General features: G+C 39.8%; 4 protein-coding genes across 5 annotated transcripts; 3 read left to right on the forward strand and 1 right to left on the reverse strand.

Moving 5' to 3' along the window:
• The first annotated feature begins 2,818 nt into the window (after positions 1–2,818).
• On the forward strand, positions 2,819–9,139 carry LOC130912864 (potassium voltage-gated channel subfamily V member 2-like). The gene is made up of 2 exons (XM_057830959.1): positions 2,819–4,239; positions 4,942–9,139. Exons 1-2 carry the CDS (start codon positions 2,911–2,913, stop codon positions 5,206–5,208), a joined length of 1,596 nt encoding a protein of 531 aa, XP_057686942.1. The 5' UTR covers positions 2,819–2,910; the 3' UTR covers positions 5,209–9,139.
• Positions 9,140–11,326: 2,187 nt separating this feature from the next.
• atp5meb (ATP synthase membrane subunit eb) lies at positions 11,327–14,102 on the forward strand. Its single transcript, XM_057832994.1, has 4 exons — positions 11,327–11,456; positions 12,034–12,088; positions 12,176–12,274; positions 13,700–14,102. Exons 1-4 carry the CDS (start codon positions 11,421–11,423, stop codon positions 13,723–13,725), a joined length of 216 nt encoding a protein of 71 aa, XP_057688977.1. The 5' UTR covers positions 11,327–11,420; the 3' UTR covers positions 13,726–14,102.
• A 1,140-nt stretch (positions 14,103–15,242) lies between these two features.
• LOC130913982 (purpurin-like) lies at positions 15,243–17,580 on the forward strand. Its single transcript, XM_057832993.1, has 6 exons — positions 15,243–15,346; positions 15,460–15,574; positions 16,135–16,271; positions 16,355–16,467; positions 16,560–16,772; positions 16,870–17,580. Exons 2-6 carry the CDS (start codon positions 15,461–15,463, stop codon positions 16,878–16,880), a joined length of 588 nt encoding a protein of 195 aa, XP_057688976.1. The 5' UTR covers positions 15,243–15,346; position 15,460; the 3' UTR covers positions 16,881–17,580.
• On the reverse strand, positions 16,072–23,758 carry idua (alpha-L-iduronidase). Of its 2 annotated transcripts, XM_057832991.1 has the most exons (14): positions 23,428–23,758; positions 22,916–23,056; positions 22,749–22,831; positions 22,567–22,674; positions 22,363–22,458; positions 22,063–22,265; positions 20,499–20,678; positions 20,177–20,387; positions 19,741–19,959; positions 19,525–19,646; positions 19,233–19,358; positions 19,066–19,142; positions 18,882–18,982; positions 16,072–17,460 (listed from the first exon to the last, which is right to left on the reverse strand). In XM_057832991.1, the coding sequence occupies exons 1-14, from the start codon at positions 23,562–23,564 to the stop codon at positions 17,360–17,362; spliced, it is 1,905 nt and encodes a 634-aa protein (XP_057688974.1). In that variant the 5' UTR covers positions 23,565–23,758; the 3' UTR covers positions 16,072–17,359. The 2 variants fall into 2 exon arrangements, with proteins under 2 accessions (XP_057688974.1, XP_057688975.1); XM_057832992.1 differs by lacking the exon at positions 23,428–23,758 and having other exon boundaries at positions 22,749–22,829; positions 22,916–23,054.
• Positions 23,759–25,401: the final 1,643 nt, after the last annotated feature.

Raw genomic sequence — 25,401 nt, forward strand, 5'->3', positions numbered from 1 at the left:
TTTCAAATATTCTCACGTGTAAAACTATTACCAGATGTGTTTTTTTGTGTCAGGATTTTTTTGAATACATCTTTTTATTTGAGCTTTTGGATACATAGACATGATTTAATAGTTCTCAGCCAACAACACTTAGTCTTTGCCACAATTTCAAGGGAAAACAAGAGGTATGTTTGGCTGTATCTTAAACAAGTCCTCCGTTTTACACGAACGATATGTCACTAACAAAACAAGAAACAAACAAAACAAATATATCAACAAAAAATATAATAATAGTAATTAAAAAAAAGAAAAGAAAAAAAATAAAAAAATAAACAAAAAACACACAATAGCGTACCGCACGAATGCTATTTTTAGACCGGAAGGTTGCGTGACGTCACTATCGTTAACCGGAAGGGGGTCAACAAAGAAGCGCGCTCAATAAAAAAAGAAAAAAAAACATAGACGTGTACTCGCATTCAACACATGGTAGTACTGCTTGTTTTCTGCCGGTAATCGTTCAAAAAAGAACATGCTGAGAAAACACTGCTGCTATGGAACTTGTAGAAACGACTCTAGACATTACGACCGTCCACATATGAAGGATGTTTTCTTCATACGTTTCCTGAAGCCAAAATCTCAGAGGGAAAAATGTGAAAAATGGATCAACTTGTGTGGACGTCCAAAAGACCAGTTTAACACCAGCAAGGTAAAGCTATTCACCTTCATATGCAGTAAACATTTTGTTGGGGGCCATGGTCCTACAGATGACAATTTTGATCCATTGTCTTCCAAAAACAGGTAAGCCATTTTGATATTTTTACTTATTTTTCAGCTTGGTGTTTTGCCGTGCTGCTTATGTCTGACAATGAATGACCTGAAAAAAATAAAATGTTATTTATATATATATATCAACAATTATGTAGGCCTATTTTTCTAAAATACGGATATTTAAATAAACTAGCCATGTTTGGCCCCGGTCTTTTTGTAGTAAGCCTGTTCATGCCTACAGATTAGCTCTGCATTTATCAGCTTTACCTTTTCTGTTGTAAAGAAACAACCTTAGTAAGGAGGGAGTGTAAATAAATTAATAGAATTAAGATTTGTTATTAATGAAAAAATTAAGTGTTCATTGGCTGTCACTTAGTAGGATTTGCGATCGCTACACAAAAATAGTAATATAAATTACCCCCAAGAACGATCAGAGACGTAAGACAACGAGAGGATATTGTATACAAGAAAGACGGGGCATATGGTGGTAAAAGATAGCTCTGGATCAGGTCAGCTCTTTTTCCTGTCTTTTTCAGCCCTCGACACTCAACCCATCTGTTTAACCGAACATTTGTATGTTCTTCCAAATCTTTACAAGTGAATTTGGCACCAGGGACATCATTTTCGGACAGAATTGGTAGGTTTAGCTCAGTAAACATCTCGTTTGTACACTATTTACATGCATCTACCATGAGGGACAAACGTGACTTTGACCCCCCTAGCAACAGTTGCTAACGTCATGAATATTAATGAGCACGTGTTACGTGTGGTACGCTATTCAAGCGTTCCATAATACAATAGGTAGGCATGAATATTATGAAAAACTTAATAAAATGAAATTAAACGGGGAGGGGGTGGTGCAGGGCCTCTAGTTGCTCTCTGTGGAGATTATTACTCCATCCATGTAGTCGCTGAAGGGCTGCCAGGTTTTGTGGAAGATATTCTCCCTACCAGAAAGTGAAAATCTTATCTTTTCTAACTTAAAAGGAGTCAGAGCCCCTGAGCCAACTGTTATATGATGGGGGAAGTGCATGTTTCCACTTAAGCAAAATAAGACGTCTCGCTAATAGGGTCGTGAAAGCGATTACATGGCGTATTGGCGCGGATAGAACAGGTGATAGAGGAGGGGAGCCAAAAAGTGCTATGCATGGATTATTCACACATTTTCCAGAGTATCAAGTTTTTTTTGTTTTTTTTTTAAACAGACACCTGAATAACAACATGATATTTCCGTCCATAAACTGTCTTCAGCAGTTGTCCTCACTAGGATTACAAGTGAGGTTCTGATTTTGGGTGAGGCACAGGGGCCACCCTGGACTGGTAGTCAACAAATCCCAGGGCAGAAATAAGAAAAAAATATTCACACTCCTACTGGACAGTTAAATATTTTTAATTAACTTAACATCCATGTTTTGAGGGAGTTGGCAGAAGCTTGCATAACCAGAGAAAACTTACACAAGCACACAAAGAACAAGTGAAGTAGACATGTTCTACAGTACACACATGCTGTCCAGTATGATGCGTTGTAGGCAAAAACAATAGATTAAGCTACAAAGGCCTTTGCTCGATTTTAAGCTGAACAATGCAGCATCCCCCTCCCCTTCCATTTACGTATAGACCAGGGCTTAATACCTTGATCCGCATCCACAGTCTTTCTCAGTTCACGAGAAATGTAAACCCTGCATTGGGTTAAAGTATGAACCCAAGATTAAGTTTTCTAACCGAGTGACTGACTATGAATGATAAATAATGCCTGAACATTGACTGCCATTAAATGCCTTGACATTGCATGTGATAAATCTAACAACAAGAGCCTTTAAATGTCTTTGTCTGATATGGAAGGACCGCAAACTTCTCCTAACATGGATTTCTTTATGTCACCTATATTAAACAGGAACGCCGGCACCATCAACCAATTGCATGAAAGATACTTTACATAGAAGGAGGCATTAATGAGGTAGTTATTGAGATACGAACCCTGTTCACATTATCGCAGTCTGGGAGATCAGCAGGGGATAATAGTATTTAGATGTCCTGTAAGTACATGGATCCTCTCAGTCAGCAACATTAATGGGGCCATGAGGCATGTTGCTCACATCCTCCATGCTTAGGTAAAAGAGTATTACGGGTAGATAGAACCAATGCTGGTAGCCTCTGTCTGAAATGGGGAGCACCGGCAAGGTGTTAGGATTCTTCAACAGGAGACAAAGTCTCTTCCCCAACTACAAAGTTAAAGGTTCTGACGTTAATCGAAGATCTTCGGAGATTGTTTATCCATCAGCAAAGGAGAGCTGCGTGAGGACATGGAACTCTTTGCAAGAGCTGAGCAAAGACATCTATGACATCTATGCCGAATACGAAGATGAAGAAGATGATGCCCAGCATGGCATCTCCAGACAGATTTCCCCATCCAAGAATTATACTATCAACATCAATGTAGGTGGGACGCCCTTCCAAATTGCCTACAAGATGGCAGCCAGGTACCCCAAGACCAGAATTGGACGACTGGCCACTTACACCGACCACAATATGAAACTGGACCTATGTGACGACTTTAATGTGACCAGCAATGAGTTCTTCTTTGACAGAGACCCTGATATCTTTCACAGCATCTTTAATTTCTACCGCACTGGCGTATTGTGGATCAAGGACGAACTATGCCCCCGCAACTTTCTGGAGGAGATCAACTACTGGGGAGTGAGGATCAAGAACACCCACCGTTGCTGCCGAATCTCCTTCGAAGAGAGACAGGACGAGCTGAACGAACAGCTGAAGATCCAGCGAGAGCTGGAAGCTGAGGTGGAGATCGAGGAGAATGAAGCACTCTTCCAAGACATGTTCATGGGCCAGAGGCGGCGAGCTATCTGGAACTTAATGGAAAAGCCATTTTCTTCAGTCAAGGCCAAGCTAATGGCAGTGACCTCCAGTCTGTTCGTCCTGATCTCACTTGTTGCCATGACATTGAACACAGTGGAGGAGATGCAGTACAGAGCTCACATGGGGCAGCTCAGTGGTAAGACCTACTGGGAGTATGTAGAATCACTGTGCATTGCCTTCTTCACCATGGAGTATCTGCTACGTCTGGTATCCACCCCTGACCTCAAAGCCTTCAGCAGAAGTGTGCTCAACACTGTGGACCTGATTGCTATTCTGCCTCAGTACCTCCAGGCCATCCTGGAATTCTTTGACAACAAGGAAAACTACATGAAGCATGAGGCTGACATACAAGCTGTGGGGCAGGTTGGAAAACTCGGGCAAGTCCTGCGTATTATGAGACTGATGCGAATCTTTCGCATCCTGAAGCTAGCGCGACACTCCACAGGCTTGCGGGCATTCGGCTTCACTCTGCGACAGTGCTACCAACAAGTCGGCTGCCTATTCCTCTTCATCGCCATGGGGATCTTCAGCTTTTCAGCTATGGTGTACACTGTGGAACATGACATGCCGCAAACAAACTTCACCAGCATTCCTCATGCATGGTGGTGGGCATCTGTAAGTACAGTATGCGTAAAGTCACAATTGCAGCGGTGATTGAATCGTGACCAGTTTTGATCTACACCTTAAAATGGATGAATTAAGGCATTGTTTCTCTCCTAGTACCACCATCAGGGCCAACATGAACTCAATTGCTGCCAATGACGGTGCAGCGAATGTAATGTATTTAAGGATTGAAGTTCAATCATACTACACCGAGAAGTTGTTTCTAAATATTTGAAAAGAAACAGTGCTCAAACCTTAAATGTTAAAATTACGTAGCTTAAGTTAAATACATTAGAAATGTACTTAACAAGTTAACCATTATATCCACTGTACTGGATCAAAAAAATGTTTTTTGAAAATTTCATTCATCTTTTGCGTACCACTAGAGACAGCTCTCGTACCACAGGTGGCACTTGTACCACACTTTGAGAACCACTGAATTAAGCTGTCTTCTGAAAGTAACTTATGATAAAATCAAATCAAAAGGAGGTGTAGAAGAGACATGTTTTTTTTCTTTTTAACACATATCAAATAACTTTTTCTAATTGCGAAAAATTTGGAAATTGTGTCAATATATTGTCATACTTGACTTTCGTATCGTATCGTATCGTCAACTTATCACAAAGCATACCATAAAACAATCAGCAGACGTTAGTCAAAATGGTTTCATTTTCTCATTATAATCTTGACTGCTCTCCCTGATATCCCTGGCAGGTCAGCATCTCGACGGTGGGCTATGGCGATGTTTACCCAGAGACCATCCTGGGCCGTCTGTTTGCTTTCATCTGTATTGCTTTTGGAATCATCCTCAATGGTTTGCCCATTTCCATTCTCTTCAACAAGTTCTCAGACTACTACTCCAAACTGAAGTCCAACCAGTACACAGCCTCCCTGAAGAATCGAGGGAAAGTGAGGTTCGCCAAGAGGTCAGCACAGAAGCTCAACGACTGCTTTGGAATAGGCCACCGCCATGCAGACTAAAGAAATTGCATACAATAATACCTTTGGGATATTTGTCCAGAACAATTTTTATTACACTCAAGACAATTTTTAAAACTTTGCTGCCTTAAGAAACCTGAATAGATGCAGATAGAATACCAAATGCTGGATAAAAACCTCAGGGCAGATTAATTTTCTATTGTTGGGAGAATCATAAGGATTTATCAATATTTAATTTTGTTATTATAACTATTTTGAAACAAAGTAACTCTTTAAAAAACAACACTACACTGTCATTGCACAGCCAAATCTGTCATTATTATAGTGAAAAAAATCAGAAAGAAAACATGGCATGAAAGAGCAATAATAGCCATTAAAAAAATAATTATTGTCCTCTTTACCTGCTCCCAAAAAGCAATTATTGCAATTTCATCTATATTTCGCTCTTTTGCCCTTAATCATTTACAGTATTTCTAAATCAGTTGCAGTTTATTCGCACATCATCAAATACAGTACATGATCATACGCTAGCAGTTCACATGTTAAGATGGGCGAATAGGACACTCCAAAGAAGCTATTCAAAGCTTTTAGCAGGGGCCCAGTTAGACAACACACACACACACGCACACACACACACATTCGCACTCACACGGACACACACACACACATACACACACATACAATTAACTGTGGATAATTTCAAAATTTTGGTTACGTTGGATTTGATATGAGACACCAGTAGTGTTATTCAAAGAATCAGCATGTTATTTATACATTGCTAGGAGATGAGTTTTGAGTTTTTTCTTAAAGATGGAGATGGAATGTGACATTTTAAGTGTTTCGTCCAGTTCATTCCAAATCTGTGGTCCTTTGCACACAATGCTAAAGCTTGTACACTTTAGCCTTCGTTTTTCCCCTGTGATTTGATGTTTTCTTCTGGTAGTATATGTGTGTTGAGGAGTACAGACTGGGATGAGGTCACCTAATTTATACTGTAGCCTATAGATAGTCTGATACATTACACACGCATTTTGGTAATAGTTGTGGTCTTTAAGCCTCAGAAGGTGGTGGCGGTGAAAAATTATTTTAGTTGGAGCATTAAACTCAGACCATGTCAGGGCACGTTTAACTTTTTTCTGTAGTATTTCAAGCTTTTTTATATAAGTTGGATATGTGTTGCACCATATGACATTACAGTATTGTAAGTGTGGTTCAAATAAAGATTTATACAAAATGAGAAGTGCAGAGAGTGGGAGATAGTGTCTCAATTTAAAGAAAAGAGCAGCATATTTTGCCAGTTTATTTGTAAGATCATCAATATGTTTTCTAAAATTAAGGCACTCATCAATACGGACTCCCAAAAATTTTGTAGAGTCGCCACTTTCAATGTTTTCTCCGTTTATATTTAGGCAGATTTGTTTAGTGGCTTGTTTTTTATGGGAGCGAAACACAATGTAATTTGTTTTATTGATATTTAGAGATAGTTTATTACATTTCAACCATGTGTCTATTTTCTTTAATTCATTATTTATGATTTGCTCTAGTGCAGTTGGATTTTTATGGGAAAAAAACAAATTTGTATCATCAGCAAATATTACCTTATGTAAAACGGATGTGGAATTAACAAAATCATTAATATACAGGTTGAAGAGGAGCGGCTCTAAGATGTAGCCCTGGGGGATTCCATGTTTGATGAGTTTGTATGATGATTTAGAATTGTTAATGTTGACATACTGATGTCGTCCAGACAGATAACTACGGAACCAGTCTAGTGCTAGGCCTCTAATCCCATAACGCTGCAGTTTATTGATGAGTATTTCAGTGTTAATGGTGTCGAATGCTTTGGATAGGTCTAAAAAAAATGCCAACTCCAAAGTCACCTTTGTCGATTGCATCATAGACTTTTTCTGTTAAGTCAAGTACTGCCATATATGTAGTATTTTCTTTTCTGAATCCATATTGTGATGGGACAATGATGTTTAGTTTGTCTAGATAGTTATTGAGTTTGTTGTGGACTACTCTTTCTAAAACCTTCGAGAGGTTAGGCAGAACTGATATTGGCTGGTAATTGCTCAGATCATTTTTATTCCCAGATTTAAAGATTGGTATGATTCGTGCAATTTTTGCGATTTGGGGCACCACTCCAGAGAGCAAAGACAGATTGATGCAGTGGGTTAGAGGTGCAGTGATAATGTTGGAGATACTTTTCAGAATTTTATTGGATATTCCATCTGCTCCAGCTGAGTTTGACTTCTTCATATTCATGATTATTTTATGTACTCCACCACAATTAGTTGGATTCAGAAAAAATGAGCCCAGGTAGTTGCCTGATAAACAGTCTCTAAAGGAGGCATTTTGAGGCTGACTGATTTTACTAGAGATGCTGCTACCAATAGAGACAAAACAATCGTTAAATTTGTCAGCAATGTATTTGTTACATGGGATAGGCTCTAGCACCCCAGCGAGGTTCAGCGGTTCAGAAGATGAATGAATATATTTATCATTGTTTGACACAAGGGTGTAGGTTTGCATAGGGACGGTAGGGACAAAACCGACTTTTCACGATGCTCAAATTGTCCCCACCAACTTTTAAGCAACCTTCTTTGCATTATATAATGTGTTCAGTTATATAGGTCATTTAGCTTGTCTTCCCATATGTTGTAACGATAGAATTGACCCTACCGTTAATAAGTGAATTATTTTCAGACTTACATTTACCCCTTTTTTACTTGCTGAATGAGCCAGTCCATGTTTTTTTTTTCCTCAAATGCACGTTAGACTGGCTGATGAGTTGACCCCCAATCCTCTCCACACACACGCACACTCTCTCACAGTACAGAATTACGTTACATGTCGACATGCCGCCTCCTCCGCCCGCTTCGAAGAGGACGGATATTAGAATTATTTTTTTCAGCCAGCAGCCGCTATAAGTAATGTGAAAAGTCATTGTTGTGAAGGTGGGAAACACACCACTAATTTTGCTACTGAAAGTCCGACCTGCATCACAGTTTAGCATTACCATTACATTAAACTGTGTGAACTTGCTAACCTGAGTGGGAAACTGCTTAGGAGAAGTGTCCTCCTGTATGTGTTTTCTACTATGTTAACGTTAATTAAACTGTGAGAAATACAGTGAACTCTGTTAAGCTGTAAGAAATGTAGTGAACCAAGGTTTACTCCCTTCTCCCCAGTTTTCATTTTTATTTTGCTTATTTGGTCTTAAAGCAACCCAAAGGAGCTTTCATTTTTTGTTAAGTTTGGCTGTGCTTGTGGACAAAAACAATAGTGTTTCTCCTGAAGGAAGGCTCCATTATTTATTTTAGTTATTCCCTGACTATGATTTTTTTTTTTTGCTATATTTAATTTATTTAAACAGACAATTATGAGTGGTATTAAGACAAGTGTTATTTTTTGCATTCCTGGATACTTACGAGATGATTAATAAGTTTGTATTTCTTGTGTATGTTATATTATTTGTGTTCAAATAATGTAATTTAGTTTTTTAAATAAAATCCAGACATTTATTCTTGGAAGTCTTCAAAATGTTTCTTTAGTAGCTTTTGAAAAAAAAAGTTTTGAATCTAACAGTGTATCACCTGAACCAATACATATGCACTGCAAAAACCTACCTCCTTAAAACTGGAAAATAAATAAATAAATAAATAAATAAATCCCGTTTTCAGTGTAAATAAGTGAAATTATCTTCCAGTGCTTCAAGTAAATTTTACTCAGATTTCTTGAAATAAGAAAAATAGCTAGCTGAAAATAAGCTTAAAGACTTATTTTAAGCAAAAGGTTTGTATATCTAATCTTGAATGAGATACTGTAGTGCCTTTTCTCGTAGGCACCGTCTAACTGTTTGCATTACTCTAACACACACAATATAAAATAAATAGCACTTATACCATAGTTTAAGGAAAACAAGCAGAATATCGGGCATAAAAGTTATACGACGCCTTCTTATCACGGAAGCCTAACATGTGCGTCATGAGCAAGATTGATGCTCCGATCTTGCGTCGCCCCGTGGCGGTTCCTCGGCGTTCTCCTGCCTCCGCCTTCCCCTCTCTTCTCTGACTGGCTGGGCGCCGGTGTATCGGGTGGGTGTTGCCTGCACCGGCGGGGGACCCTGCCCTGGGCTTGGTGAGGGCCTCTGGGGGTCCCGTGGCGTGCCGTGCCGGTTAGGTGGCTGCGGCTGTGGCTCGTGGTCCAGGTGGGGGTAGTTGTGGGGTTGGTGGTGCGTCCCCTCTTGCCATCCCTGAAGGCCGGTTGATGGGTGCGCGGGCGGCCCGGGGGACCACCCTGGATCCCGGGGGGGGGGACGATGGCTCCTTTGCTGGGCTGCGGGAGGAGGGATGGGCTGCGCTTGACCCCCAGCCCCCGCCCGCCTTCCCTCTCACTCCGGGCTGGCTGGGTGGGGGCCGTGGCCCTGGGTTGGCGCCCGCGTGGCGTCTCCGCTCGTCTGCAGCTGGATGTGATAGGGCGTGCTCGGGTGGGGGGGGGTCACGGTGCCGGGATTGGCGATAGGGCGGCGTAGGGTTGGTCGCCAATGGGCTTACACTCACAAGGGATTCACACGATTACTGGGTTCTAGTTCACAGAGCTGATTTGTGTACACTCTACCCCTTTCAATCATTTAGCCTATAGACTCCCCCACCCCCGTCCCCCTCTTTCCATGGTCAACAGGCCCCCCCACATAGTGTCAACCGGAAATACATCTAGCTGACGATAGCACCAACATATTAGTAATTGGTCTTGATGTTCAATGTATTTCTTGTTGTAGTTTGTGTTTTTCTTTCTTCTCTTGTGTTTCTTTTCTTCTGTTCCCCCATAACCCCATCCTGTCCGCTGCTTTGTCATAATAAACGAGGTATGTTGAGTGATCAGAATGGGAGTATGTCAGACTCTCAATGTGAAACATTAAAACTGTTCAGACTATCCGGGCACTTAGACTTCCATTCTCAGTGTCAAACAAAAACAAAAAACAAACAAACAAACACACAAACAAAAAAAAAACCCCAAACAAACAAAAAAAAAAAGATTGACGCACCAACTCTCGCAATCAGTTCTCCCGGACAGTCCTGAACATATGACCAGACGCCTGAGTCTGTTTCGCCTTTCTATTGCTCGCTGTCGACCCGAATAAATTGTCAACTTGCTCTGGGTGAGCCTTCTTTAAACCGTTCAAAATGGAGTCAGTACAAAGGGTTAAGACTAAGGTGAAAGTGCGGAGGTTGCCCTTCTGGCCGGATTGCTGGGATCCTGCCGACCCGGGTCGTTGGAGCTGCGTCAGCGTTCCGGCTGGCGAGATCGCGGCGGTCTGGCTAGAAGGTCAGATTCCTTCAATCTTAAAAAACCAAACTTATTTATCAGAAATGTTCTTAATTCAAGAATATTGTTCAAAACATTATTTGAAAGCATTTTTTTTTTCTTGATTTAGGTGGAAAATGACCGACTTTTAGATGTATGGGCTCTATGAGAACAAATAATAATATTTACGTGGAATTACCTGATGCATTAATCTGTTAACTAGCCTTTAAAACTCAAAACAAGATGAAGAAAATTATTCGACTAGATTTAAGAAAAATTTTCAGATTAAGACGTTATACTGTAAATTTGCAGTGTGAAAGTTAGTATAATACAGATTTATTTTGCATTAATCATTTAGCCTTTCAATTAATTAGGTTCTTATTGGTGAGAAATGTAGCTCTGACCGCCGTTCACCCAATCTGTTTGGTCTTATTAATGTCCCGTCCCCAGCAAAAAGTGTAGATGCACGGTATGCTGTTATTTTGTCCCTACCAATATTGAGACCAAGCATACGTCCTCGTCAGTTCTTCAGTTGAATGTCCGTGAGATCTGCTGCTTTTTTAAAATTCCAATTTTGTTGTGCTTCTTTCTCACTGACAATAAATGAATTATGATTCTATATAATTTGGTGTGACTTTGTGAATTGGCTTATTTATAACCAAGCGAATCACGTTTTCATTTTAATATCTTGTTATTTTTATTTTTTTATTCAAATGTAATGAAAATGCATTGGGAAAAGGGAATTTGTACGTTTGTAAATTAAGTGGCGAGTTTGGTAACGGAATAAATTAAACCTGGTCAGGTTGCGTTGCTACTTCTTTTTGACAACGTCCAGAAGGTGGCACTATGTTACAATGTCAAGTCTTTGCTCATCCACGCTTAAAGAAGAACTGAGGCCAGGCTCCCACAATCCACTGCGGCGGTAAAGTCACCTCTGTTGTTAAACCATGGCTCCTCCGGTTGCAGTGTCTCCATTGATTAAGGTTTGTTTCCCCACTTAAAAGTGTTTACATGACGATATTGATTCTTTACGTAAATGATATTTCCCTTAGATCATACCTTAATAGCAGCGCGCAGTGACCGGGCTAATGCGCCAGCTAGCTAATAGTGGCTCTGCTATGTTTCGATCTCGCTCTATGACAGCCAAAGTCACAATGGATCATTGCAACGTTGACCTAAAACAATATTAACGTGATGGCAAACTTGTTCTGTTGTGCTGTCCTGTCCTGTACTTAAATAAGGAGTAAGGTGAAGTTATCCCCTTTTAGAACCGACACGGGGGTCCTCAGTATACGACGGAGGTACAACAGCATTCCTACACAACCCGACTTAAAAGTCTTCGGAACACATTTGTCTCATCATCAATTGATCGCAGCAGCTTTTGGTCATACAATTGTTTATCAATGCTCGGCCCACTGCGGTCCACGGATAGCGTTTGCCGTGTATGAACAATCTTTAAATGTGCCCAATTGGTTAGTTTTTGGCGATGCAGAGTTCAGAAACTAGTGTCAAAATGCCCTCCTGACTTCCCAATTTGTTTATTTATGTTTGGTATTCCAGACTGCCAGGTATTCAGCTTTGATTGCTGGCATCTTTTATGGCAAGAGGAGATATGGTGAGTTGTCGTGCTTGACCACCGATTCCTCGGGGCATGATTTTAGACATTCCTGACCTATTTGAAATGCACGCCGTCCCTCTTCAGAAAATTTGAAGCCAATTGCAGCTGAGGAGAGGAGGATTGAAGAGGAAGAGAAAAAGGCCCGTGAGGAGAAGGAACGCATTGCCAAGCAGCTAGCAGAAGGTAATCAAGTGTGTCTGACATGTTTAAGGCATGCTTAACTGAAAAAAAAAAAAAAAAAAAAGGTTGAAGGCTGCAGTTATCGATTATTTTATGAGTTGATTAATTTATCCACTAGTTAGTTTGAATAATCAAGTAATCGGATTAGGAATATTTAATGCGTTGCAGACTAAAACAAAGGCTTGACAAGACATTAAATGCAAATACAAAATAATATTACTAGGGCTGTCAAACGATTAAAATTTTTAATCGAGTTAATTACAGCTTAAAAATTAATTAATCGTAATTAATCGCAATTCAAACCATCTATAAAATATGCCATATTTTTCTCTAAATTATTGTTGGAATGGAAAGATAATACGCAAGACGGATATATACATTCAACATATTGTACATAAGTACTGTATTTGTTGATTATAACTATAAATCAACAAGATGGTATCAACATTATTAACATTCTGTTAAAGCAATCCATGGATAGAAAAAACTTGTAGTTCTTAAAAGATAAATGTTAGTACAAGTTATAGAAATTTTACATTAAAACCCCTCTTAATGTTTTCATTTTAATAAAATTTGTAAAATTTTCAATCAAAAAATAAACTAGTAGCTCGCCATTGTTGATGTCAATAATCGCACCCAAGTGCCAGCAGAGGGTGACAAAACACCAAAAAACACAAGTAACAAGTGGCCAATGGCACTGTGCTGTCATTTTAATCTGTTTGTGCGGGGCATGTGCGTTAATTGCGTCAAAGATTTTAACGTTATTAATTTAAAAAAATTAATTACCGCCCGTTAACGCGATAATTTTGACAGCCCTAAAAATTACCAATGTTTCTTCAAAATATGCAGAATTACACTGTCATTAAAAAATAGAAAAAATAAATATCTGAGCTGAGCCTCAAACGGTATCAAAACATAAATGAGGATCTAAGTACAACAAAAGAACAATTGGCTAACTTGCATAGCAAAAGTCCTCTAGTTTAAATACTATAAAATTCTGTTTTTTTACATTGCGCTTAACAAATTGTTCAAACACATACCCCCCCCCAAAAAATGGCTAAATATACCTATAAATTATGAATGCATAAAAAAAAACTGACTCAAAAACATACCTTATGTTGGTCTTGCCAGGGAGCAGCTAGACTCAGCCATATTAAATGAGTTATGTCATAGTCACCGTTGCCACTAGAGGGCAGTGTATCCAACCAAATCAATAAAACTGGAAACACTTTCAAAATAAACCATTCGAATGTAACTAATTAAATACTCAAAGCAGAAAACTTTGATGCAACGCTTTTTTCTCATCGAATTACTCGAGTTAATCGTTGCAGCACTAAAAATTTTTTTAGTAAAACCCAACTGCTGTCACTGTTTAATGTTCTGCTTGTAAATATACTTAACTAACAGTATTCTTCTCTTCAATTACAGCAAATGAAGACACTATTCTGAAATAAACCTTCACTTCGAAGTCCAGTTCCTAAGTCCTTCTCCTTGGCCGTTGTGGAATAACACGTTGGTGCTCAACCATGCAAATGCTTCCATGTTGCGGATAACTACTTTTGTTTAGGAATAATTTATTTTTCTTGGTTTCCCACTCCTGCTGTTCTTAGTAATTATGTATACAAAGGGCCTTTGAACTCTCGATTGTTGATGTGGTTAAAACCCACCCACTCTATTGTTTTCCCCATCCTTTATGACATGTTACTTAATTGAACTACAGATGCTCTACTCAACAATAATGGCAGTTCTTAATTTGAATTTGTACATACAAGACGACAATGTGCTCACAGATACATAATTCTCTTGAATAAATACAAAGTGGCATACCTGATCTCATTTGAAGTTGCTTGTTTACTTCGGAATGGTTGCAGAGAAACATTGAGCGGGTGAAAATTGCCCCAGAAATCTGTAAAATACGCTACATGGTCTCCGACGACAGTGACCTGACATTGATGCAGACAACGTGAGGTCATGACCGCCTAACATGTGCGTCCTCTACTGGATCAGGCCAAGCCAGCATTCAGCCTTACCTAATGTGTCTGTGGCGGTTACCAACAATAGCATGCTGCTATTAGTTGGCCAAATTTAGTGCTCAGTGAAGTCAAAATTAGCAGTTGCTTTCAAGTGACCATTTGTGATCATCCTATAAAGTTGATTTACTGCTGTTAGATTTCTGTTTCAATTAAAATAGGTATTTAAACAGCGTCCTGTTTTAAACAGATTCTCTTTATGAAGTGATGGATCATTTTCAATTCATGCTAAAATTTCAGCAAATTCCATTATTTCTGATTTAAAAACCAGGCATTCAACTACTTATAATTCACTGTACTATCATATAGTTAGAAACCATAACACTGTACCTGAAAAAATGTCTGCCGTGGATATAGGCTTCACCTGCATGTATATATACTTGTAGACGTTACTTAACTAATCAAGTGTTGTCACACATGAACACCTGCAGCTGACATAACAAAGTTACTTCCGATAATTTAATCTTTAGATTATCCTCATCAGTTTTATTCCACTCGTCCATATGGTCTCATCAATGACGAGACACGTGAGAATGATTTGCACAAGGAGGGCATGCAAACTCCAGGCTGGTAGGCTGTGGCAGCTATTTAAAACATTGCTACCCATTAGTCCATTGTGCTGCCTGAAGAAACAAGTTGTACATATATAGACAAAGAGTGCAGTAACTACCATAAATTAGTGTAGCAATGGTACTATTTCTATGCAACCTGCATGCCCAGAATAAACCACATTGGAGTGTGGACACATGCCCGGAGGACCAGACAGCTCACCCCACCCCAGAACACCAACAATTATGTATGTTATTATGTAGCACTGCAAACAATTACATAAAGCTTATACGCTGCTGAATGTGGATGCTCACCCGCTTACGATGGAGGATTTTGTTAAATGGATTAACGGTAGATTAACGAGCTGTATTTAGGTTCAATGCATGAAAATAAACTGAGTCAGAGCTTGGTCCATGTATAAAAAGCTGCAAATGCTTACTTGCGACTGACAACTCAACTGGACATTTCTGCCTCAGCTTCCTGATACACCTGCAAGGTAAGAAAGACAATGCAGCCTTGTGGAGACCAAACAGACCTCCACAGATGAAGAGTAGCTAGAGAAATTTACTTCTTCACGAAACTAATGTTGATCACTTGTCTTTGGTCTAGGATGGACTTCCAAATGTTCGCCCTGGTCATGCTGCTGTTGGCCAGCGTGGAGCAAAGCCTTGCCAGCTGTGTAGTGGACAGCTTCACAGTCAAACAGGACTTCGACCCCCAAAGAGTGAGCATCCATTATTATTATTCTTTTTTTTTTTTTTAAGTTTATAGCACATGTAGATTTCTCTGAAGTGGCAATGTACTCACTTTTTACTTAGTGGATCAACAGGTAACTATCTGACAAAAGTAGTTACTAATTCAACTCATGTATTTCAATAAAAAACAAAAAAGTACTGACTAATGTACTTCAGAACAAAAAGAAACTTAAAAAAAAAAGTTTTCAATGAATACTTTTTGAATGCAGGTGGTTGGTGTTTAGAATGGCACATTACAAAAAAACATGCCATCTCTTTAACATAAAAAAAAAAGTCTAAGGGGTCGGATATGGAACGTTTTGCTTCTCCAAATCTATTAGATCAACTCTTGTTCACATTCCTCCGTTTGCTGATGTCCTTATATTTTTCACTTCAAGTCTCAAGTGCATTTTGACAAAGTAAGGAGAAGCAATTATAGATAAATTAAGTTTTATTGAGTAAATAGAACAGAAATCTAACCAAGTATTTGTACTTCAAACCTCCCACTACAGATTTTACCCCAGTTAAAAAGAATGTTTTTTTCCATTAGTATGCAGGTAAATGGTACGCCCTGCAGAAGAAAGATCCCGAGGGTTTGTTCCTTCAGGACAACATTTCTGCTGAGTACACTGTTGGAGACGATGGCGCTATGGTGGCCTCCTCTCGGGGCAGAGTCACTTTGTTCGGGTGAGTCATAATCACTGCTCATACTCGTTTAAAGTATTTTTCTTTTTTTCCTCATGTGACTTTTTCTAATGACAATGATTCAGGTTCTGGGTTGTGTGTGCTGACATGGCTGCTCAGTACTCTGTGCCTAATCCCGAGAGTCCAGGCAAGATGTTCATGAACTACCAGGGACTTGCCAGCTATCTCTCTAGTGGAGGTATGCTCAATAAATATTTTACTGAGAATTTGTGAACGAGAAATGAATTTGTGAACGAGAAATGAATAAATGTGTCCTCTGTGCTTTTCCAGGTGACAATTACTGGGTCATTGACACGGACTACGACAACTATGCCATCACCTACGCCTGCCGCAGCCTGAAGGATGATGGAAGCTGCGAGGACGGTTATGCCCTGGTCTTCTCCCGCAACCCCCGTGGCCTGCCCCCTCCGATCCAGAGAATCGTGCGCCAAAAACAGGAAGAAATCTGCATGGCAGGGCAGTTCCAGCCTGTGCTTCAGTCCGGTACGTGTTCACAAGAGAGTTTAGACTTGCAGTATAATAGGTGTTCCAAGCAAAGTGGATGTATGGAGTATAATCCATTTGTTTTCCTTCTCTTCAGGAGCTTGCTAAACATATCCCAAACAGCAGCCATTGAGAACTTCATGAGTCATCATGCCGGGAATAAATCCAGCACTCCATTAAAGCTGACCCAAGATACAAGAATAATCCTGTTACACCTAAAATTGTAATCATTGTTTCAGTTGTCATGATGCTAAAATGTTAAGTAATTGCCAACAAAAATTGTATTAAGGTCTATTCTGTTGAATTGAACAGAAATGTCATTGTCATCATCATGGGTGGAATTTGTACCGTTTCATCATTCTGGAATACGTTTTATAATTACAAAACTACAAAGGTTCCTTGTGTTTTTAAAACGACTTCATTAAAAAAATAAAATAAGATTGACAACAAACCAAAACAGACTTTCCAAGTATCACTCCTTTGATATTTAAAAACAATACAAAGTTTATGAATACATGGCAATGGGTGGGCTAAAATAGCAGATTTTTTATATAACTGCTTAAAATGAATACTGTACATACATATGGCTAAAGCTCCTCTGAATACTCCTCAGGTAGTGAGTACATCCCAGGCCTGCCCCAGTAGTCCACAGCCCGAATTCTGTAAATTCCACTCACCTCCTGGTCCCCTGAAGAACAGAACATTATTAACATAACTCATCTCCTACTGCTTACACTTATGTCCTGGTACTGTATTTTTCGAACTATAAGTCGCACCAACCAAAAATGCCCAAGAAGGATTGAGAAAAAAGATAATACATAAGTCGCAGTAGAGTAGAAATAGAATTTTGGGAGATACTTTGATTTTATCAGAGACCAAGAACAAACATTGCATTACAGCAGTGGTCCCCAATCTTTTTGGCACCACGGATCGGTGTGATGTGGGCCTTTTTTTCACGCACCAGCAGAAAAATACAGTAAATCTAAATTAACACGACGGGGCTAAAAACGAACGTTAAGTGCAGGGAAAATGTAACTCGCGAGACGCTGAATCAACTTTTTTTTTTTTTCCAGCGCCTCTCCTAAAACCTGATGCCAAATATACTTGGTCGCAGGCATAATAAATTCTTCTCCAATCCTGAAAGGTTTCTTGGCTTTAGCATTTCGGTTCGCCACGAGGTATGAAGCTCTCTCTTTGTTGATTGGTGGCCCTAACTAATTGTTCTAGTCCTTCGTGCTCGCGCTCCCCCCCCAAGATGGATAGATATTTATAAAAAAAAAACAATAGATGCTAGCGCCACTTGATTTCTATGATGACATCCTATTGAGTTTTATTATTATGTCTACATTGTGATTTTCTTTCCTTTAAGGTGTCCGAGCAAAACGACTGGAAATAACCCATCCGCCATTGCTGAGGTGTGCCGCCAGCATTAGGCAGCTAGCGTTACTGTTTACTGTATGACGCTGGGCTGCTACTAAGGTGTGTAAACACCCCAGTAATGGCGGCCACCACTAGACGGCGACGTCCGCATATCTCTACTCAGACTCATCAATAGAGTAGGCAGGTAGATTGGTGTGTCATTAGGCACAGGACAAAGTGGTTGTTAATAAAATTTGTATTACTTCTATGCGGCCCGGTAGCATATGCGCCACGGACCGGTACCGGGCCCCAGCCTGGTGGTTGGGGAGCACTGCATTACAGCGATAACAATAAAATGGAGAAAAACAGGCTTAAATAAGCATCTGTTACTGTAGCATATAACGGTTATTCAAATGACTAAAGCGTAAACAACACAATATAAATTGCTTACCAAACTCTCAATCTCACTGCTATTTTTTGCCTGGCAGAATCTATATTTAAGTCGCACGTGAGTATAAGTCGCAGGCCCAGTCCAAAAAAAAAAAAAAAAAAAAAAAAAAAAGGGTGGGGGCAAAACTTACAGTCCAAAAAAAAAAAAAAGTTTATTAAAGACTCGGGTTACGGTTTTCTTGCCTCTGCCCAAATTTTGCTTAATTCATTTGATTTAATACACTGCTTTAAATACAAGTTAAACAGCCAAATACATAAGTTCGTTTTTTGAGCGGTATAAATTGCACAAAAACATCTTACCAGGTGAATAAACAAATGATGTAAAAATGGTGTTGTGGCTATTAATCCTGCTGAATCCCTTCTGACTTGAAGAAAACTCCACTTCGAATGTCTGAATACATCTGAAAATAATGAATGAAAGCTTTATGGAATCCACACCACCATTGTTTCCATACACAAAACCAGACTGAGTTTAGGCACCCACTTGGAATCAACACAGCTATCGGACCAGATAATGAGAACTTGGCCTTTGGTGATCCTGATGAATCGCAAACCACTGACCTTGGAAGGCAAAGGGTAGCAATGTCAAGGTAAAGATTGACATCAGAAATGACTCAGTTGGGCATTTTTGTCCAGTAGCCTACTACTGACCTGGTTGGGAGCAGCTTTGGGTCGGGCACATACATGTATCAGCAGCACAGAGGGAATTTGCAGTCTTGCTTTCAAAGTGAGCGTGCCACCTCTAGGCACCGGCAGCGGTCCAACAATGTGAGGTTCCTGCATGTTGTTTTTTTCAATTACGCAGTGTATTTTTGTTATTATTGGCAAAATATTCTAATATTCATATCTCGATTTAGTCATTTATTTCATGTTTCATCTCACATACTGTTAAATGCAAACACAATTTTAATATGGTGTAAATAAAATATAACCATCTTCAAACCTGGGCATTCCTGAGCTTTGTGAACTGCTCTGTCGTGGGGTAGTTAGGGCTTCCCATGTTCAGCCATTTTTGGTATGGGTTACTCACATTATTGTCCATTAGGTAGGTGACATATACCAGTCCTGGGAACCAAAGAGGACTTCAGGATTTTAAATAACAGCTTACTTGCTGATATAAAACAGAATTAAGTGAGTAAACAACATCCATGCACACCACCTGTGTGTGTCTGCAGTCCTTTTAGTGACACAGCGACAACATCAGTACTGGCAGATGTGTGGTTATCGTCACTGTTGTAGACCAACAAGGCTGCCTGCCAGCTGTCTGAACCTCTGGGGATTTCGGGCTGGTGGGTACTTGCCAGAACTCCTAAGGTGCCACTGTGGACATTATTGGCTTCTGAGGAGTTCAATACCTGTGCCAGGACCTGGGACTCACCTGGAGGACAAATTACAACCTGCCTGTTACTTATTAAGGAACATTTTATAAATTACAAACTGTTTTCATTATTACAGTACAATAACTGTTTTAAATTTTGAATATTGGCCAAGAATATCCAAACAATAATTTTCTAGACCACAACTATTTTCAAAGTGTGGTGCAAGTACTTAGATCTGCAATGTAAAAATGAACATTAACCGAACATGTCAGTTACCAAGCAAAGCCAGAAGGCCCATGACAGTGAGGACAGGCTTCCTGATGAGCTGCACGTGAGGAGGTTGAGTGTTGTTGACTTGAAAGCGTGCGGTCAGAGTGCGCTGAGTGAAGGGGTGAGGGTGGTAGCTGAGGAAGGCGTTATCGTTGCTCAGCAGGGTGTAGTTGATTGTAGTGTTTGCGGACAGCAATTCCTGATGCTGACTGATAATCTGTTCAAGGACAAAATCAGTTTACCATTTTGTTTGCTCACACAAAACAGTGGGCTCTGTATACAAATGGCACCAGGGATAATCATGCACGGTTTAAGCCTTGCTCCTTACCTTAACTGCCATGGCAGCATAGGTCACATCTGCTCTCCACTCCTGAGGTCGGGACCAGCCCACCAGTGGATCCGCCTCATCATTGAACACAGGCCGGCTACGGAAATGAGGGAAACGCTTCAGGATCTCATCGACAGTCTGCATCTCCTGCTGAAGGATAGGCAAAGAGTAACCTCCTCCCTGGAAGACAGAAGAATGCACAAAATGTGTCATGTGTCAAATATGAAAGTGACAAATATGAAAAGTCTGCTTAAAACCAGATCCAACCTGTTGGTTATAAAAAATGGGTATTGCATATAGGCTTACTGACAATAACAGTTCATTCGTAAGCTACTTTCCACTCACACTGAGGTATCTGCATTTTGGATGGATTCAATCAGGACTTCTATATTCACTAAGGGTGTGCCATCTTAGGCACCCCACGATTCGATTTGATTACGATTCAGGGCGTTACGATTCGATTACTGAACGATGATCACGGTATCGCCGATGATCGCGATTATCGATGCATCGTACATGACTAATTACTACAGTAGCCAAACAAATTTATGTCCATTATTTATCTAAAATATATTAATGAGTTCAACAGGAACGATGGAAAGATGCTGATAGAACAAAAAGCTGCAATTAAGCTGCTTTTCCAAAATCATTAACGTTTTTAAAGGGAGTACTTTTTTTTTCTCAACAATACAATAAAATTTACACGGGTGGAATGAATTCCACATTTTCCGGAAACAAAGTGTCTTTAGAAACGAGACTTCTTTTAACCAATATACTTTGTTGTCACATATTTCTGTACTATTTCACATCTTTGTAGTGTTACCGCTGTACTTAATCATGGTTTTACACGTTCTGCATATGAAATACACGTTAGCGAATTAGCTAATTAGCTTAGCGCTCGGCGCTAACTATTAACATCTCAAAAACAACAACAATAAAGGCTAAACAGTACAGGGTATGAGTACAGGTACAGTACATGTACTCACCTCTTACAGATGCACACGGGTCTTAGCAACACAATCAGGACATTTTTTGATTGAAATGCCTTAAAACTACTGCTGCACATCTGAAAGACAAGGAGGAACGAACTATCTCTCTTCCCCTCTTGCTCTAAAAAATAACTTGCGCAGGGTTGCGCTTCTGCTTCCTTCCTGTCTCATACATTAATTTATTTTCCAGTCTTTTAAAAAGGAGTAAATCTCTCTCTCAGTAACCAGCAGCAGCCATTATGACGTGCGTGCGCCCGTTAACGGTGCCCGGGCGGTAGACGTGTCTTGAATTTCCGTCTGCTACGAGCGGCTGCCATAAGGTTATGAGGGAAAATAATCGTTTTTGAACCTTTATGAATCGTAATCGAATCATCATGTGTCGAATCGCGATGCATGTAATAATCGATTTTTTGGAACTTCTCTAATATTCACCAGTGTTTTGTGACACAAACATCTGAAGTTCTGATTAATTCTAGAATCTGAGTTTGTCTGTGCCTCTGCTAAAACAATCCCACATTGAATTTAAGACCACAGCTCCATAAAGATCAAATGGATTTATGTTATCTCCCAGATACCTTCTTGTGCAGGGCAATGTAGTCGATCCTGATGCCCGTTTCTCCAGTAAAGTAGTTGGTGCCATTGTAGCAGTGTTGGAGCATGGCCCAGCAGTAAGGCGAGCGTGGAGGCGAGTGACAGGAGTCACCCGGACCTCCAAACCGAAGCAACTTGCTCGCAGCCCGCAGGCCCTCTGAACAGGCATCGTAATAATTCAGAAACCCTGACAAAAGACAACATTACTGTTTCATGACAGTACAAATTGACATGACAGATTGTCTGGACATGTGTTATATTATGTAAAAATGACTGTTGTCCACCTTGAATTGACATGCTGACATTATCAAAGTCATGGTTGTTGGGCTCGTTCCATGTTTCAAAGTTCCATTGAGAAACGCTTCCAAGACCATATTTTTCTGTAAAACACAGTAAACAGTTAACATTTAAAAAAAGCGGGTTGCCTCTAACTTCCATAGAGCTTTGTCATCTTCCATTGAATGAGGTGGCAGCTGGCGCTCACTTACCAATGTACCTTTTAGCTATGAGATAAACCAGATTTCTCCATTTGAACACTTGAGCTTTGTCTTCAAAATCAGTGAAGTAGTTTGAGACACTGCCCATCAGTTCAAAACCTGAAAGATAACATCAGTATGAGGTGAAAAAACAACAACAACCCTTGCCTTGCTCAGAGTCGTAAGTACCGTACCTGGCCGGAGTCCATTAATCCATAGGAGATCAATTAACTGGTCCAGTTTTGTAAAATTGTACCGGGTTTGTCCTCCAACATCTCTGAAACACAAAAGCAGACGACCGCTGAAAACCATCAATAATCGCAAACTTGTCTGAGCATCCTGTAATTGCCGTTTCACTCACTGGGCAGAGATCAGCTCCAACATCCAGTGTATTCTGACCTGCTGGATCCCTCCATGTGGGACAGAAGCCACATAGGCAAGGTTCTGTTGCTGGTCAATGCTGAGGTCAAACTGGTCTGCCTGAGTGTGAGGGAGAGGGGGACTGCAAACAGCATATTAAAAAAACAACAACATTGATTAGACCAACTGTCATAAAAAAGGCGAAAGACCCTTTTGATACCATTTTTTAAGCTGAAGGGGGATTTTCCAAGTGAATAGTTCTGCATTACTTCAAACTATCACATTTCTTAACATATTGGTTATTTGATACATCTCTGATATTGTAACACACACAAAAAAAAACTTGACTTTAACACATATTATTCTCCTAAATTGTGCACGTCTACCAAATATGTGATGCCTTGTTTAAAAGTACTTTGCTACTTGTTTAACACAAAACAGGTACCACAGTAGTGGAAAAATGTAGACTTCGACACCCATTGCAGTCATTTAAAGGCATGATTGTTTACTTACCAGAAACCAGTGCTTTTCCAGAAGTGTTTTAAAGGTGCAACAGGTTTTCTCACGTCAACATCGATGACGAAAGATTCAGAAAATGCGTCTGTGATGCACAAAATTAGTGAAACGGCAAGCAATGTGTTCCGCTGCATTTCTGCAGAGGAACAACTTTATGAAGTTGCGAGAGAGAACCCACGATTAAAAAGTGAAATAAGCATTTCGAGTGTTCAACTGTAGAAGATATTTTTTTCGAAAAAGTGTAGACAGTACTAAAGTATCCCCAAAACAACAAAATACAACCACAAAAAGAAAAGAGCCGCGGTTGTCGAAGTCAGCTGACCATAATGACGTCAACAATCCGCGACGTGCTTGTAGTTTCCCCATTCTTTTTCCGGTCAGAGAAAAAAATATATATTTTAACGTGTTAATTAGGGATAGCCGCAAAATATGGTATATTTTATCCGACTTGCAGGCATTAGAGATCCACTATCTATATGAGGGAGACTCCCGGAACTTCCGAGAGGAGGAGAAACTTCCCGGAGACTTGGGATGTCAGCATTCGTTCTACGAGAACAATTAAATGCCCTTCCACTAGATGGCAGATGTGTACCCATATTTTCCCATTCATACAACACGATGATATTAGCTGTGTTCAACAAGTGTTACGAGTCAATAATGACGAGAACAGTGGTTTGTCAGTAGAGCTTTGGATGGCATATGAAATATTTCAAATGTAATTTAGGCCGATTCTTAGAAACAATTTACTGAACAGATTACAATTTTTGCCAAGATTTTTGGTTGCTGCCTTTAAACACTGCAAACAAACCTCATCATATAAACTTAGAAAACAGCAAGCTGAGAGAACTATTTGTAAAATAAGAGACCCTAAAACTAACGGAATAGAAAGTAACCTGGGAAAAATACAAAGATGTTTTCGGAAATAAAATGAAGAACTATATTCTCAACCACAACTAAATAATAATGCACAGATCCAAGAATTCTAGCTCACCTTCAACTACCACAGTTAACAGATTATCAAAATGAGAAAATAATAGCAAAAATAACAAAAAATGAACTAAGATTAGCGATCGGGAAACTAAAGACAGCTAAATCACCATATGAGCAGATGGTTTCAGTTCGGATTGGTGTAAAGCGATGCAGGAACAATTAATCCAACCATTATTGAAAACATATAATTGGGTTTTAGAAAGGAAAACACCCCCACCCTCTTGGAAAGATGCAATAATCACAATAATACCAACAGAGGGAAAAGATCGAACGATTCGCCTCCTAAATTTTGATTACAAATTATTCACCTCCGTAATCTCCAACAGATTAAAATCAATATTACCAGACCTGATACATATGGACCAAACAGGCTTATTATGAAAAAGATAAACATAGGATAACATTAGAAAGATGTTACACGTGATAAAACAGGTAATAGAACAAAAAGCTGTTGATTTTAAGCCTAGACGTTGAAAAGGCATTTGATTCGGTGAGATGGATATTTCTCCATGAAGTACTCGGAAAATTTGGCTTCCACCCAGCAGTGACTGACATTTTAGCAGCACTGTATAAAAACCTACTAGCAAGAATGAAACTTAATGGGGAACTGAGTGTGCCTTTTAAATTGGAAAGAGGAACAAGACAGGGTTGCTGCCTGTCACGGCTCCTCTTCGCCGTATTCATAGAACCCTTGAGCCAATGGATCAGACAAAGGCTAGACATAAGCATGAGATCAGGGGGAAAAAAATTGGCATTATGTCCAGATGACCTACTGCTGACCAACGCAGACACTACCCAAATTAATGAGTATGTTCGAGGAATATGGCAGGCTATCGGCATATAAAATTAACATACATAAAACACAAGCCCTGACATTCAACAATGATCCTCCACCACAGATCAGGACAACATACGACTGGAATTGGGAGGTGGGTTCAATTAAATACCCTGGGGCTCAGATACAGTGGGGAGAACAAGTAT

The sequence above is a fragment of the Corythoichthys intestinalis genome, chromosome 3 (genome assembly GCF_030265065.1).
Source record: "Corythoichthys intestinalis isolate RoL2023-P3 chromosome 3, ASM3026506v1, whole genome shotgun sequence".
Classification (NCBI taxonomy): Eukaryota; Metazoa; Chordata; class Actinopteri; order Syngnathiformes; family Syngnathidae; genus Corythoichthys; species Corythoichthys intestinalis.

Bases quoted from the DNA above. Each gene is read 5' to 3' on its own strand.
- LOC130912864 (XM_057830959.1), top strand. From the start codon at position 2,911: ATGGGGAGCACCGGCAAGGTGTTAGGATTCTTCAACAGGAGACAAAGT. The intron at 4,240-4,941 runs GTAAGTACAGTA...TATCCCTGGCAG, and splicing joins ATGCATGGTGGTGGGCATCT to GTCAGCATCTCGACGGTGGG.
- idua (XM_057832991.1), bottom strand. From the start codon at position 23,564: ATGCAGCGGAACACATTGCTTGCCGTTTCACTAATTTTGTGCATCACA. The intron at 20,679-22,062 runs GTATCTGGGAGA...TCTGTCTTCCAG, and splicing joins ACATTGCCCTGCACAAGAAG to GGAGGAGGTTACTCTTTGCC. The intron at 19,143-19,232 runs GTCAGTAGTAGG...TTGCCTTCCAAG, and splicing joins CCAAAGCTGCTCCCAACCAG to GTCAGTGGTTTGCGATTCAT.
- LOC130913982 (XM_057832993.1), top strand. From the start codon at position 15,461: ATGGACTTCCAAATGTTCGCCCTGGTCATGCTGCTGTTGGCCAGCGTG. The intron at 15,575-16,134 runs GTGAGCATCCAT...TTTTTCCATTAG, and splicing joins AGGACTTCGACCCCCAAAGA to TATGCAGGTAAATGGTACGC. The intron at 16,468-16,559 runs GTATGCTCAATA...GTGCTTTTCCAG, and splicing joins CAGCTATCTCTCTAGTGGAG to GTGACAATTACTGGGTCATT.
- atp5meb (XM_057832994.1), top strand. From the start codon at position 11,421: ATGGCTCCTCCGGTTGCAGTGTCTCCATTGATTAAG. The intron at 12,089-12,175 runs GTGAGTTGTCGT...GTCCCTCTTCAG, and splicing joins TTATGGCAAGAGGAGATATG to AAAATTTGAAGCCAATTGCA. The intron at 12,275-13,699 runs GTAATCAAGTGT...CTTCAATTACAG, and splicing joins TGCCAAGCAGCTAGCAGAAG to CAAATGAAGACACTATTCTG.